This window comes from Quercus robur, chromosome 4 (assembly GCF_932294415.1).
Source record: "Quercus robur chromosome 4, dhQueRobu3.1, whole genome shotgun sequence".
Taxonomy (NCBI): Eukaryota; Viridiplantae; Streptophyta; class Magnoliopsida; order Fagales; family Fagaceae; genus Quercus; species Quercus robur.
This window is the reverse complement of record NC_065537.1, coordinates 76,744,310-76,758,832: the sequence shown is the minus strand read 5'-3', so window position 1 is coordinate 76,758,832 and position 14,523 is coordinate 76,744,310. Positions and strand designations below refer to the sequence as shown.

Below are 14,523 nucleotides of genomic sequence, written 5' to 3'. Positions count from 1 at the left end.
CTTTTGAAATTTTAGTGCAAGAGGTTAGGTGAATCAATGCTTGCATAAAGGATGTTATCCCCCCCCCCCCCCCCTGGCCCCCCCCAAAAAAAAGTTTGGATAAGGGAAGATTTATTTAGTTTGTTCTTAAATTTTTTTTGCTGAATGCATACTTTTTTTTTTTTTTTAAGAAAAAATAAAAATATATTTTACTTTTAAATACAAACAAAATGTGAAGTTAAGCGTGTAAGAACCACCGTGCATCCTGGGTGTGGTAGTCATTCCACAAATATAAATGCTTGAGGGGTGTGGAAGCAGTGGCGACTCTAGGAATTTTGTCCAGGGTGTTCCTATTCCACTTTGAAAAAATTTCGGGTCATTTCGGTCTATTTCGGGTGTTTCGGGACATTTCGGTAAATACCGGCCAAAATTCAAAATTTGGCCGGCATGAAGTTTGTGCTTAAAAAAAAAAAAAAAGGTTCTTAAAACCAAAACAAATTTGCATTTTGTACACCGAAAAACCTCAAAAGGAAAAAAAAAATGAAAAGAAAATAAATGAACAAAGGTACCTATACAATAAACTATAAGTTCATTTGACATATTAATAAAATTATTAATTATTGTTGTTTAGTTGTTTCATTAATTTGTTTGTCTTTTATAAACTATAATTTGTTGTATTGTTATTTCATTAATTATTAAATTATTAATTGTTGTTTAGCCTAATATAATTTAATTTGTTTGTCTGTCTTTTATAATGTATTGGTTAATTAAATTATTAATTATTGTTTATTAGTTGTTTTCCTCAATTAATTATTAATTAATTAAATTATTGTTCATTAGTTGCACTAGCACACATCTATGTGCACATTACACTAAAATAGCCAGCCATGTGCACATTACACATCCCATGGGCTGATGTGCACATCATACTGCTTTAATTATTGTTTATCCGGTCCCATGTGTTCATCTACCCCCACCCCCACCCCAACCCCCCCCCCCCTTCCACTCAACAGACAAGCCAGTCAAGCCTCAAGAAAATTTCCCCAAACACAAGAGCCAACTGCCAATCAAAATATTTTACAATCACAAATCACAATACGCATTATACTAAAAAGACAATTAATAATTTAAAATATCACCGACACAAACACACACACCAACACTAACAGCAACACCGTTACACCCACCAACACCAACGGATAAGATATTAAAATAAAGCTAAATTCAATAAGTCAAAAAATCAGCCAAATATTAATAAAGATAAAGTTAAAGCTTAGCAATTAGTGGCCCAATCACAGAATCAGATAAAGACAAAGCATTAAAATTAGTATTAAAGAATAAAGAGAGAGAGAGAGTCATTATTTTCATTTCAGACTTCAGTGATTCAGAGAGAGTCAGAGAGAAAAAGAGAGAGTCAGAGAGAAGTTAGTTTAGTAAAATGAAATACCTTGAGGGAGGGAGCACCGGAGCAGCCGAGCAGGGAGGCGTGAAGGCTGAGGCCGCTGAGGCAGTGACAAGGTGACGAGGCAGTGACAAGGTGACGAGGCGACGAGCGATCTCCGATGAGGGCAGTGGCGAGCGACGAGGACGAGGGGCGAGCGAGCCGAGCGACGATGACGATTTGGACTGGACCGATCTCCGACGATGAGCGAGCTGCGAGCTGCGAGCGACGTGACCGATCCGATCTCCGTGACTCCGGCTGTTGGCAGTTGGTTTGAGCCTGAGGCGTTGCTTACTCTGTCTTTACTCTTTAGGTTTGCTTTAAGCCTTTAGGATTTATGATTTAGAAAATTAGAAGTGATTTTTGTCTTCTGATTTGATTTGGTCTGCAGCTCTATATTGGGGTTTGGTTTTTTTTTTTTTTTTTTTTTTTGAGAATCAGTGGGTTTGCCTTTGTAATCTGTTGGACTTGCCGAGTTGCCTTGGGCTTGCCTCTGTTACCATTTTTTTTTTTTAATTTGAGGGTGTTCCTAAAACAGAGCAAGTATAAAAAGATTTGTAAAAGAAAAAAAAAAAAAAATTCAGGTTTTTTTTCAAGTCAGGGTGTTCCTGGGAACACCCTGACTTGCATGTGGCGTCGCCACTGTGTGGAAGGGCAAAGATTAGGGTTCAAGTCTCCAGGAGGGAACTTCACACACATATACACTTAGATTAGACTAAAGTAGAAATTATATCTTGTAAAAAAAAAGTTTGTACTTAAAAAACTGATGCTAACTTTAATACCCTTGGTTAAGCTTCTACTAACTACTATGGTTTTTGCGATGGTTTGCTGGTCTCTATGGAATCGCCGAAACAAAATGCGAGCTGGAGAGGTGGTTTGGCCGTTGAATAAGGTAGCTGGTGTAGCACGTCGTCATTTGCAGGAGTTTCAGTGGGTCATGTGCTGTCCTAGCAAGAAGGTTCATGCACAGCGACCTCGGTGGAAACCTCCAGATACGGGTTTTAAGAAGGCAAACTTTGATGGGGCAATTTTTGAGGATTTGAGAGCAGCAGGTATTGGAGTGGCTGTTCGGAACGAGCATGGAGAGGTGGTTGCAGCTTTGGCAGAGCAAATTCCTATTCCTGATTCTGTTTTTACTCTTGAAACCTTGGCAGCTAAGCATGCGGTTCTCTTTGTTCAGGAACTTGGTCTTCGTAATGTTGTTTTTGAGGGTGATTCGGAATCTTCCATTCAAGCTATTAGTAATAGACTCCTTTCTCATTCGTCTTGTGGTCATATTATTCATGACATTTTACTGTTCGCCCGCTCATTTCAGAGCTTTTCTTTCTCTCATGTGTGTAGGCAAGATAACACTCTAGCGGATGCCTTGGCTAAGAGAGCTATGTTGTCGTGTCCATTATTGGTTTGGATAGAGTCTGTTCCTCCAAATCTGTATAACTGTTATTTGTCGGATTTTTCTTTATTTAATTAAAGTAGCCTTCTTGGCTGGTTTCTCAAAAAAAAAAAAAAAAAAACTACCATGCTATCCCTCTCTTTAGCGAAACAACTGAAACAATTTCCGCTTGAATCTTACAAGAACCTGCTGAAAAATCTGCAAAAGCTTTTGAAAGTTTCTTCTTCCGCTATTAGCCTTTCCCATTCTAGTCTATGATATCCCGTGAAAAAATAAAAAAAGAACCCTTCAGATTTCCCTGAAGAAAGCTTTCTTCCTTGTTTGTCTGAAATTTTCAAGCATCGGTAGTGAGTCTGTAAAATCTAAGCCCACCTATTTGTTTCTCCATTATTCAACATTTCAACTCCGCTTTTTTCCACGATGGTGGCTGATATGTTTGACTCTCCGGTAGCAGTGGCAATTTGGGACTTGTTTTTCAATATTCGTTCCAATGAAATCGAAGACTACTTTTTGACAGCGTTCAGGTTTTTAACCATGAAAACTGAAGCTGCTGAGTGCAACGTGAGGCGACGAGATGTCAAAGAGTGGTTGAACAAGGTCCAAGATGCTGTTTATCGTACTGAGGATTTCGTGGATAAGATCCGCATTGAAGCTTTGAATGACAGGTTGGATGCTACATCTCAGACCAAGAAAATTACGCTGCACAAGATCCATTTTCGGCCTATGTGGGTGAGTAATCTTCCATTTTGGCCCAAGCAGAAACTGAGTCAAAAAGGGGATCCAAAGAGAGGCAAAGAAGATCGTTGACGAGTTCAAATCCCTTGAGATGCAAGGACGTGCACTCTATTTGCAGCCTAATGAGAGCTATTATCACAGTTTCCTTTATTACCCTGCAGACCAACGAAATTTGTGGAATGGCATGTATCAAGAGCATTTGCAGAATGACATAGATCGGTATAAAAGGTTATCCACGTTTTTTGTAGCTGACTCTGAAGTATTCCGTAGGGATCGTGATGAAGAAGCAATTATTGAACTATTGCTGTCAGATGATGGAAGCGGTGAACGGTTGTCTGTGATTCCTATAGTGGCCGAGGGTGGCATGGGAAAGATCACTCTTGCTCGCCGTGTTTATGACAATCACAGGGTGAGTGAACATTTTGACCTCAAGGCCTGGGGCTTGGTTTCCAGGAAAAGGTGATTTGTTACAGGCAACAAAAGCAATCGTTGAGTCGTTCACTTCACAGTCTTGTGATCTCGAGGAATTAAATTCGCTCCAACATAGACTGTGTGAGATTCTCAAGAACAAGAAATTTTTAATTGTTCTAGATGATGTGTTGGTTGAGAATTATGTCTCGTGGAGTCAGTTGCTAAATCCTTTTATAGATGCTGCTGCAAAGGGAAGTTTTATTGTAACTACACCCTATCAAGCGGTTGAGTCAACCATGCGCACCAAGGCTGACAATCCTCTTCGTATCACTGCTTATTATTTGAAGCCATTATCAGATGAAGAATGTTGGTCGATATTTGTAAAATATGCTTTTGGAGACAAACGCCGTAATTCAGATCCAGAACTAGAAGATATTGGCAGAAAATTTGTGCGCAAGTGTTACGGCGTGCCTTTAGCAGTAAGAACACTTGGTGCGTTATTGTTTAATAGAGTGGAAGCAAATATCGGTGGGCTAGTTCTGGGCTGGCGCACTAAACTAGACCGGTTAATGCGTTATCCTTCTCCAAGTGAAATGAGTGACTTTCGCCTTGTATTAAGATTAAGCTATGATCATCTTCCTCCACGCCTAAAGCGATGCTTTGCATATTGTTCAATTTTTCCTAGGGGTTATGAATTTGAGAAAGAAAAGTTAATCCTCTTATGGATGGCTGAGGGTCTTCTGCCACAGATCGAAGGAAGCCCCACAACAGAAGAGGTAGGTGATTACTACTTTCATGAATTATTACACAGATCTTTTTTTCTAAGATCAAGTGGCAATGAATCACATTTTGTGATCCATAATCTTATGAAAGATCTGGCTATTGCTGTTTTTGAGGAATTTCGCTTCAAACTGGGGAATAATTCCTTTTCCCATATCTCCGGAAGGACCCGCTACTTGTTACTTTTAGGTAAATACGATCCCTCAATGATATTTGAGGCCATTGATAAAGCCAAGTTTTTAAGGACCTTTTTGCCACTCGATCATGCATCATGCCATTTAACTAGTAACGAACTGCGGGATCTGTTGCCCAAGCTGCAATTCTTGCGAGTGCTTTCTTTATCTCATTATGATATCACTAAGCTACCTGATTCAATTGGCGATTTGAAACATCTTAGGTACATGGATCTCTCTCACACTGCAATTAGGAGATTACCTGAATCAGTTTGTGCTCTACGCAAATTACAAACATTGATATTATCGCATTGTCGAACTCTTACTGAATTGCCTGAAAACATGTGGAAACTTTCTGACTTATGCCATCTTGATATTAGTGGAACTGACTTATATGAGATGCCAGAAGAAATGGGCAGATTAAAAAATCTTCAGACACTTTCTTACTTTATTGTGGGCAAAGAAAGTGGCTCAACAATTAAAGAGTTGGGGGGCCTTCTTCTTATTGGATCACCAGTAATTGCTTAGGTTTCTACATGGGTTCTTCTGCAGTTATTCACATTGGGTCTACTACTTCATGTTTTTGTTGTGTATATTTCTGCCTTTGTTTCGTGATCAATCAAAAGTGTCATGTGAATCTTTTTGCGGGCTTCCAACTCCAGCTTTCTGCAAAAGTTTGAGGAATTTCCCATTGCTATTTGCTCTAAGCATTATGTGGCTCAAAGGCATCTTCTTATATGGGGGAGTTATAGCATTAGAAGAAGGCACCAAAATAAGTGGAGTGGATTTCTTCAACGAGCTAGTTTGGTATATTATGGGTTTTAAAGATGCATGTTTTTAAGTTGGATGTTGTTCAAGTGTTTGTTTATGTTTTTGAGTGAGGTGTGTCATTATATGTATTGAAGTCTTGGGATTGTAAGTTGACATTGATTTAGGAGACAGCTAATAAGAAGTCTGAGTTGGTTGTAATAAGATAAAACTTGATTTAAATTTGTGAGGGTTTGCTAGTTAATAGGAGTTGGTCGAATGTTTGTAATTCATACTGTTGGTAATAGATTTTGATTGGCAATATTCATGGATGTAGGCTTATAGTTAGTCGAACCATGTTAAAATTTGTTGTCTAATGATGCATGCAAGGAGGAATTGACAATTATTTTCTCATAAAAATGCATTTGATATTGTTGTGTTTGTATGAGTGGTCTAGATCTTGGTTACAATTGTATGGAAAAAAGTATTGTAGGTGATATATTCCTCTTGTTTTAGCTCTATAAAATCAAACACTTAGTTACTTATTTAGTTGCTCTTCTGCAAATAATTAGATAATCTGAATGAGGAACTTTTAAAGAGATGTGATGAAGATTTCGAAAGAGTGACTTACAAATGAGAAAGAAATGATTCAGGGAAATTTGAATTCCTTAACTTGATGTTTAAGACAAATTCTATAATTCATTATAGTCCCTATAATTTTTATGCATTGATCATTCAAATGCCAAACATTATAAGAGTAAGTATAATTGTTTATTGGGTTTTTGTATATCTATATGCATTACCACTTTCATATTTCCCATTAATTCCATTATTTCATTCATGATACCCATTTACCTAAGTAACAACAATGAAGTACCTTCTGCAAATTGTAACGCATACGCTCAAATCCCCTCTGGTCAATATATGGTGACCTGTTTAGAAATTTGATATTCGGTAAAAAAATAATTAAAAAAAAAAAAAAAATTGTTGCATAAGGGTTCGAAAGTATTTGAGTATTCTACACAAATGCCATAAATACTTGTACGCAGAGAAAGTTGGTCTCAAGGTAAATTTTTGAAAAGAAAACTAAAAACCAATTTATGAAAAGAAAATAATAAGATTGAACCGAAGGTGAATTTCCCAAATAATCCCAAAAACTCTTCTAATGATCACCCTTTCATGATTTAATGTCAATATCGATTACAAAAGTTTTATATACATTTTATATTTTGATATATTGACACTATCTATGAAATTTGAATGTAGTAGACTAGAAATATAGATCTGAACCATAACAAAAATTGTAAGGAAATTGAAAATGTGAAATACAAAGAGTAAGAAAACAAATTTAATATCCAAGGGAGATCCAAATTGTGCATTCAAATGAGAAATTAAAGTATATAATCTTATGTGGGTTCTAGTAAACTCAACTTGTAAAATATCTAATGATTGAATAAGAGATCCGAAGTTCAATTCTCGCCTACACAAAAAACTGATTGGTATCTTGGTCTGATAATAAAGAATAAAAATCAAGAAACGGACGTCATATATTGAAACTCTATAATAATAATAAAAAGTATATAATCTTATATACCTTAGTATGGTAGTGCCTTAAGAAGGCATTCATAGGGAACAATTCAAAAAACAACTTACTTTTGATAAATATTAAGAGTACATTTTTTCTGATAAATAAAGATTATATTAAGAGAAAAGAGAGGGTGAGGGCCTAAATTCTGGGTAAGGAACCCAATTAGAAAGAGAAGAGATGGCTACAGGCCTATCTCATTTACAAAAAGAAGTCCAACAAGCGAAATTAGGAGCAAAGTCATTAATGTTCCTAGATACAAAACAAAATTCCCAACTGCAAAGGGATTTCAATATTGACAATTTGTACCACCATGCACCCTTGATGCGATGATTACTTCACAAGTATAAGTGCTTGTGAGATGTGAGAAGTAAAGGCTATAGTTCAAGTCTCCAAAAAAGAGCTTCACACATGCACACTTTTTTCTTTTCTTTTCTCTTTTTTTTTAAATAAAAAAGAAAAAAGAAAAAAAGACACTCATACACACTTTAGATTAAGTTATAGTAGAATTTATATCTTGTAAAAAAAGAAAATGACAATTTATTCGGCCAAAATGGTTAATAGATTAACAAACATTAGCATAGCCTTATAATTCAACATCTAAATGCATCACTCAAGAACATATATTATATAAATATTGTCAGACTGTGTGCCTTACTGATCCATCCAACGACCACTGGTATTAGAGCGAATTGTGAAATCCCTCACAATCCCTCCCTCACAATGCGGCTCCAACGACTCAAACCTATGATCAGGCTTTGATACCACTTGTCGAACCGTGTGCCTTACCAATCCATCCAACGACCAATTGGTGAAGGATAAGGGGGCACAAATATTTTATAGCATTCGATTGCAAACCAAGTCCATTGGTATTGAAGCGAATTGTGAAATCCCTCACACACACATATATATAAATATATAAACTTTTAGTTTCTTCAATCTTTATTTCTTTTTTTGGGAAAGATATAAAAACTCAAACGAAGTATATTTGGGCACATGCTCTCTCCCTCTCAAACAATAAAAAATAAATCATATATTATGTTTTTTGTGAACCACTCAATGCATGTATTGTGAATCCTACTACCCGCCAACTAAATGTCTCTCTTAGGGCTGCCTGGTGTAGGCTCATCCTAAAAATGAGTTTGCCAATATATCATTGACTCATATTTAAGGTGAAAAAAAGTAGCCTGCATTTGGTTATAGGTCCAAGAACTAATTTTAATTCTTATATAGAGGTCCAATTTAACTATAAATGACTCCAAAGTTAGGTTACAGGCTTGAGAATGTGTTAGTCACTCAAACTCACCTGATCCAAGGATCAGCCTTCACTTATATCACTAAAGCCATGTTTAACTAAGGATCTAACTAAGTTGAATCCTTCTAAATGCATACAAGAAAGAAATTGAATTTAAATTATGCATATGAGCTACACAAGTTACAAAGCAGGAGATGGATGTAATTATAGGGTTTGCAATATTTATTTTGAGGAAAGTAATACAAGACTTTAAATGAAAAAGAAAGGAAACATATTTCTACTACAATCTTTTTTTTTTATTATTAACCTGGATTGCAACTATAAATATTAAAAAAAGCTTGGTTTTTTTTTTTTTTTAATTTTATAGAAAAAATCAAAATGAGAGGTAGTTATGCATTCACTCCTCAGCCTGCATACACACTAACTAAGGAAATCAAAGAAATTTAAAAAGGAACTAACATAGGCTTGAAGACTCAACTTGATTGGTTGATTCTGTTGTCATTTGGGCATAATTTCTCTACCAAACAGTTGAATAATATTGACCCTATATTATTTAAATATTATTTTTGAACTAATTTTGTATTGTATTGAATAATAGTAATATGATTATTATACTGAGATAGTGTAATCCGATTAATCAGATCCGTAAATTAATCAACCCCACCCTTTGTAACTCGTTTAAGATAATTTTTTTATGATCTAAACCCAATTAACCTGACCTTACCCAACTTAACTCGTTTGATAAATCTACTTAAGATAGGGAAATGAAGAGAAGGTTGTGAAAAAGTTTAGTTAAAATTGGGAATGGGGAAGAGAGAAACTTTTTATTTATTTATTTTTTGGGTAGAGAGAAATTTCTTTCAAATAAATGAACCTCTTCTTTCTTTTCTTTTTTAAAATCAATTAACCTCTCCTTTCAATGAGTCACACAAATGGTTAATTAGGACACCGATATTGAGCTATACCAAAAATGTATGGAAGGAATTCACATAATTCCATAGAAGCTTAATGGCTTGATCTAGCCAACCAAGGTTAAAGAAAATAATATAATACTATTGTTATCTTTTTCTTAGTCTGGTGACAAGAATCTTAAGTTAATCAAACTATAGACATTACAAACAAAGAAATCAAAATAAATTATTGTCTGTTTGAAGCAATTTACATTGTTACCTCTAGCAGCATGTATATTTACTCTTCATTGCTGTAATTTCTATAATAAAATAGTTTGATTCTTTTTATTTATTTATTTATTTATTTTTTAACAATAGTCTAATTCTTTTACTTCGGTTGCCGCCTACACAACATAATGAGAGGAAAAGATTGAATCAAAATATCATATATTACTTAAAAAATAAATTTCATCCAACATATAAAATAAAACAACAACCAATAATCAAAATCCCAAAAGAACATATATTAGAACACTCAGAATTATAAGGTGAAATCAAAAGTAACCCAAACATGCTTCTTAGCAATACAGTTGACATTTGAGACCCTAATTGATTTTTTTTTTTTTTTTTTTTTTTTTAGATAATAACCTTGTTGAACTTAGTGACAAATGTGGTTGAGATTTCAATAGTTCTATAGGGGATGAAAAAGAGAAACAATAGCACCCAGCTACCATTCACTATAAGACTTGCCTTATCAACGTTGCCTGGGCATGCTGCTCAACTGGGCTCGATACCATTCACAGCAACTGGGCAAAAATGGCCCATTACCATCAATTTTCAAAATAATTTGCCCAGAAACACTGTTTCCAAACTATATAGGTATATACCACTTTTTTAGGTACTCGAGCTTGGCAAGCTCGAGTACCATGTTTTTTTAATCCACTGTCGCCCCATATTCAAGGAGCCCTATAGTGGCGTTTTTAAGCCCTATAGTGACGTTTTCGGGCCCTATAGCGGCGTTTTTAAGCCCCCATACCAGGTTAAGGGGCCCTATAGTGACGTTTTCGGGCCCTATAGCGGCGTTTTCCTACAAAAATTTTTTTATAAGTCCCCATAACAGGTTAAGGGGCCCTATAGTGGCGTTTTTAAGCCCTATAGTGACGTTTTTGGGGCCTATAGCGGCGTTTTCCTGCAAAATTTTTTTGTAAGTCCCCATAACAGGTTCAAGGGGCCCTATAGTGGCGTTTTTTGGCCCGAAAACGTCACTATAGGGCTTAAAAACGCCACTATAGGGCTCCTTGAATATGGGGCGATAGTGGATTAAAAAAACATGGTACTCGAGCTTGGCAAGCTCGAGTACCTAAAAAAGTGGTATATTGCTATATAGTTTGGAAACAGTGTTTCTGGGCAAATTATTTTGAAAATTGATGGTAATGGGCCATTTTTGCCCAGCAACTGGGTTTAAGTAAGGGCTTTTAAGTGGGCCCTAATGATGCTGTTCAAGGGTGCTAAATGTATAATTGGGCCGTGAGCTCAAAAACAAGGATTTCTTAAAAATGAATGGATACAGGCCCAATTGGAAAAGAAAGCACAGGTACAGTTTATGTGCAAGTTTGAAACCCATTTGACCCAGTCGAAAGTTGGAACAAACAAAGTTATTGGAGAAAGACAGCCCAGAAGCACGATCCAAGTCAGGCCCAGGTCGGATCTAGCCCAGCTCAGGTTCTTCTATTTTGTTTCTATGTATCTGTCTATTCCCTATGCTAAAAAAGTGTGAATGCTCAAAAGTACATTTTTGTTTTTGTTGAGGATTTTTTTTTTTTTTTTTTTTTACGTACTTGATTAATTCTGATGTATTGTTTTGATGAGGGGGAAAAAATGGTTAGGGAAAAGGTTATTTTACACATTTTTCTTTATAAAAAACAAAAGGGGGTTATTTTACACAATATATGGCTTTGTTTGAGATGTAATAGATAGGGGGTGTAATAACGTTTTTTTTTTTTTTTTTTTTTTTTTTTTTAATCACTAAAGAGTTGAATGGCTGGAAATCTGTGTGTGAGTATTGATCATAAGATTTACAAAAATGCGTTTTAGTGCTTGCAAATTCTTAAGCTGAAATTCCATTTCATGAGTTTTCAAAAATTGTTCTAGGGAAAAAAGAAATAGGAGTGGAGAGAGATAGGGAGATAGAAATTAGTGGAGTGTGAGAGGAAGAAATAGATGGGGGAAAGTAGGAGTGTGCATGGGTAGGTTGGGTTAGGTTTGGGATGTTTTTCAACTCATTTCGACTTCCTCAAATTGATAAATCTTCAACCCATTGAACCCATGGTAATTTAAAAACCAACCTAACCTAATTTGTGGGAATTGGGTTGGGTTTGGTTAGATTCTCAAAATGAAGTTATCTTGCATAATTAGTATAGTACATGTATTATTCTATATACTAGCATGTAACTCCATGCAAACCTATGGATCCATTTAAAATTAAACAAAATTTTTATTATAAAAATATAAATAATTAATCAAATTATTTTTTTTTTTAAAAAAAAAACATGTAACACATGCATCACGCATATGTATAGATACATTTAAAATTAAACACAATTTTTATCATAAAATATAGATAATTAGTCACATATAAAAATTCTTATCTAAATTTAATACTACTTATTATCATTTTTTTTCTAATTTTTAATAAAATAGAACGTATGGTGATTTTTATTTTATTTATTTATTGAGAAACATGTGGTGATTTTTATTGAGTATATGTAATTTTTTTTTTTTAATTTTATCGTTCATTAATATTGGATTCTTAGTATTTTTCACTCAATAAGTCACTTGATACAAAGATTAAAAAATTTAAGTAGACACATGACACATGTTTAAGTGGATAATTATAGTATAGTTCCCACATAAATTTAAACACGTGCAAAATTGGATTATATTTTCAAATTCTAATTCAACTTTCTCTAAGTTTTACCTATTAATATATATATATATATATATATAGATGACTTATAAATTTGAATTTTTTTTTTAGTTATATGATTATGTTTTTTATGATTTATTATATTGGACTCCTCATTTTCTACACTAAATTAATTAATTTAGCACAAAAATTTTAAAATTTAGATTAGATGAGACACATGACACAAAATTAAACTCTAATTGAAATTCAATTTTTACATTAAATTAACTCACTTGATACAAAATTCTAAAATTTAGATTAGAAGAGACACGTGGCGCAAAATTTGACTCTAATTAAATTTCAATTTGAAATTTAATTAGATTTTCTCTCTACTTTACCTATTATTATATATATATATATATAGATTACATATATGTAAATATTTATTTAATAAAACTCTTGTTTATTAGACAAGAAAAAAAATAAAATGAAAAATATATATATTATCTATAAACGCATTTAAACATTTTGTACAAAAATATATCAACTTAATTGAATTTCAATACTTGTGTCGAGTATAATTGTTTATTTTTTTAATACATTTCATTACATTTAACAATTAAATTATCGAAATTAATATTTTTAGTTCTATTTTTATATTAAACATCAACATTTTCAATTTTTGTTATCATTTAAAATTTTTTTTTCATTTATTGATATTTTTTATAATTTAAATTATTAGGTTTTATTCTCTCTCTCTCTCTCTCTCTCTCTCTCTCTCTCTCTCTCTCTCTCTCTCTCTCTCTCTCTCTCTCTCTCTCTCTCATACACACACACACACATATATATATATATATATATAATCTAATTGCTAGATTTAAAATAAAAAGTAAAACTACTTGAAAATATAATAAAATAAGACGGTAAATACTTTTTTTCCCGCAAAGTAAGTACTTGAAAGAATATATTAAATATCATGTCATCATCTATTTCATTCACTTGTTATATAGCTTCCTTAAAAACATAACTAAAATTTGAAGACAAATATATACCAAATTTATTAAATTTTTAATTGGTTGAATTTTTATAACATCTTATAAAATTATAATAGATAATATAAATATTCTACTAAATTAAAATATAATTAAGGAAATAACTTAACATATATAACTCTTTTAGTCTTTAGTGTTTTTCACATAAACATTTAAAATTCAAATTCATTCTCCTCTTTTGGAAAGGAAATGAAATGGTTCCATAAATTTGATATATTCATTTACTTGACCAATTAAAGCTAACGTGGAAAAGAATTATATTTAAGTTAAAAAATTTATAACTCAATTTGTACCTCTTGGTATTTTCAATATATACATTTAGAGTTTAAATCCACCATATTTGTTGATGGGTAAGACTTATGTATAGCTCGTCCTTGAATAGTCGTCCAAGGAATGTGAACTTGTCCTGGAATAGTGGTTCATTAGAAGAGTATGATAATCATGTCATTCCCTTCAGATGTGGATCCTTGAGTCTCCTCCAAACTTGGTGAGCCTCGTTCAAACCTGGTAAGGTCGTCCAGAACTTATGAGGTTGTCCAGACATGGATGGCCCTTAATATAGGTTTTGTCTACATGACTAGATGAATCAAACCACGTGGTGAGATCTTGATGTATCATTGTAACTCCCTATTGAATGTTTAACTTCCTATGGCATTTATCCTCTGATCTCCACAAATGTAGGGGAAGTTACTAGACAAATAACTATCTCCATAGAACTATATATAAACCCATCCTCGACAAAATAAAGGCAAGTTTTTTCTTTACACAACTCTGAGAATTCTGGAATTCTATATCCTAAAAGAGAGAAACTAATTTTATCATCGGAGGGTTTGTGGCCGGTCAACCCTGGTCAGTGGTCCCCTTTGATTCCTTGTTTTTATCTTCCAGGTCTTCAAGATCATCAAGATTTGAAACATCCAGCCTACTGATTCTTAGAACATTATCAGTTGGCGCCGTCTGTGGGAAACATCCGATTGTCTTACAATTTGTCTTCCTACGACAAAAGGCTAAATGGTTTGGACCAAATCAAGGGCTACCAGCCCAGGCCATCAGGAGAGTAGGGATGCTTCAAGCAATCCCCATTGCGATCGACAATCAGCCCTAATCATGCAATAGTCCGCTGTTCAACACATGCAGTCTATGGCAGCCGCTTACAATTTGTCTTCCTACGACAAAA

The 14,523-nt window shown here is 34.0% G+C and overlaps 2 protein-coding genes across 2 annotated transcripts; both read left to right on the top strand.

Moving 5' to 3' along the window:
- The first annotated feature begins 2,276 nt into the window (after positions 1 to 2,276).
- LOC126722633 (uncharacterized) lies at positions 2,277 to 2,891 on the top strand. Its single transcript, XM_050425774.1, has one exon. The coding sequence runs from the start codon at positions 2,277 to 2,279 to the stop codon at positions 2,889 to 2,891; it is 615 nt and encodes a 204-aa protein (XP_050281731.1).
- Positions 2,892 to 3,233: 342 nt separating this feature from the next.
- On the top strand, positions 3,234 to 5,440 carry LOC126722632 (putative disease resistance RPP13-like protein 1). The gene is made up of 3 exons (XM_050425773.1): positions 3,234 to 3,603; positions 3,710 to 3,957; positions 4,022 to 5,440. Exons 1-3 carry the CDS (start codon positions 3,234 to 3,236, stop codon positions 5,438 to 5,440), a joined length of 2,037 nt encoding a protein of 678 aa, XP_050281730.1.
- The last annotated feature ends 9,083 nt before the right edge of the window (positions 5,441 to 14,523 follow it).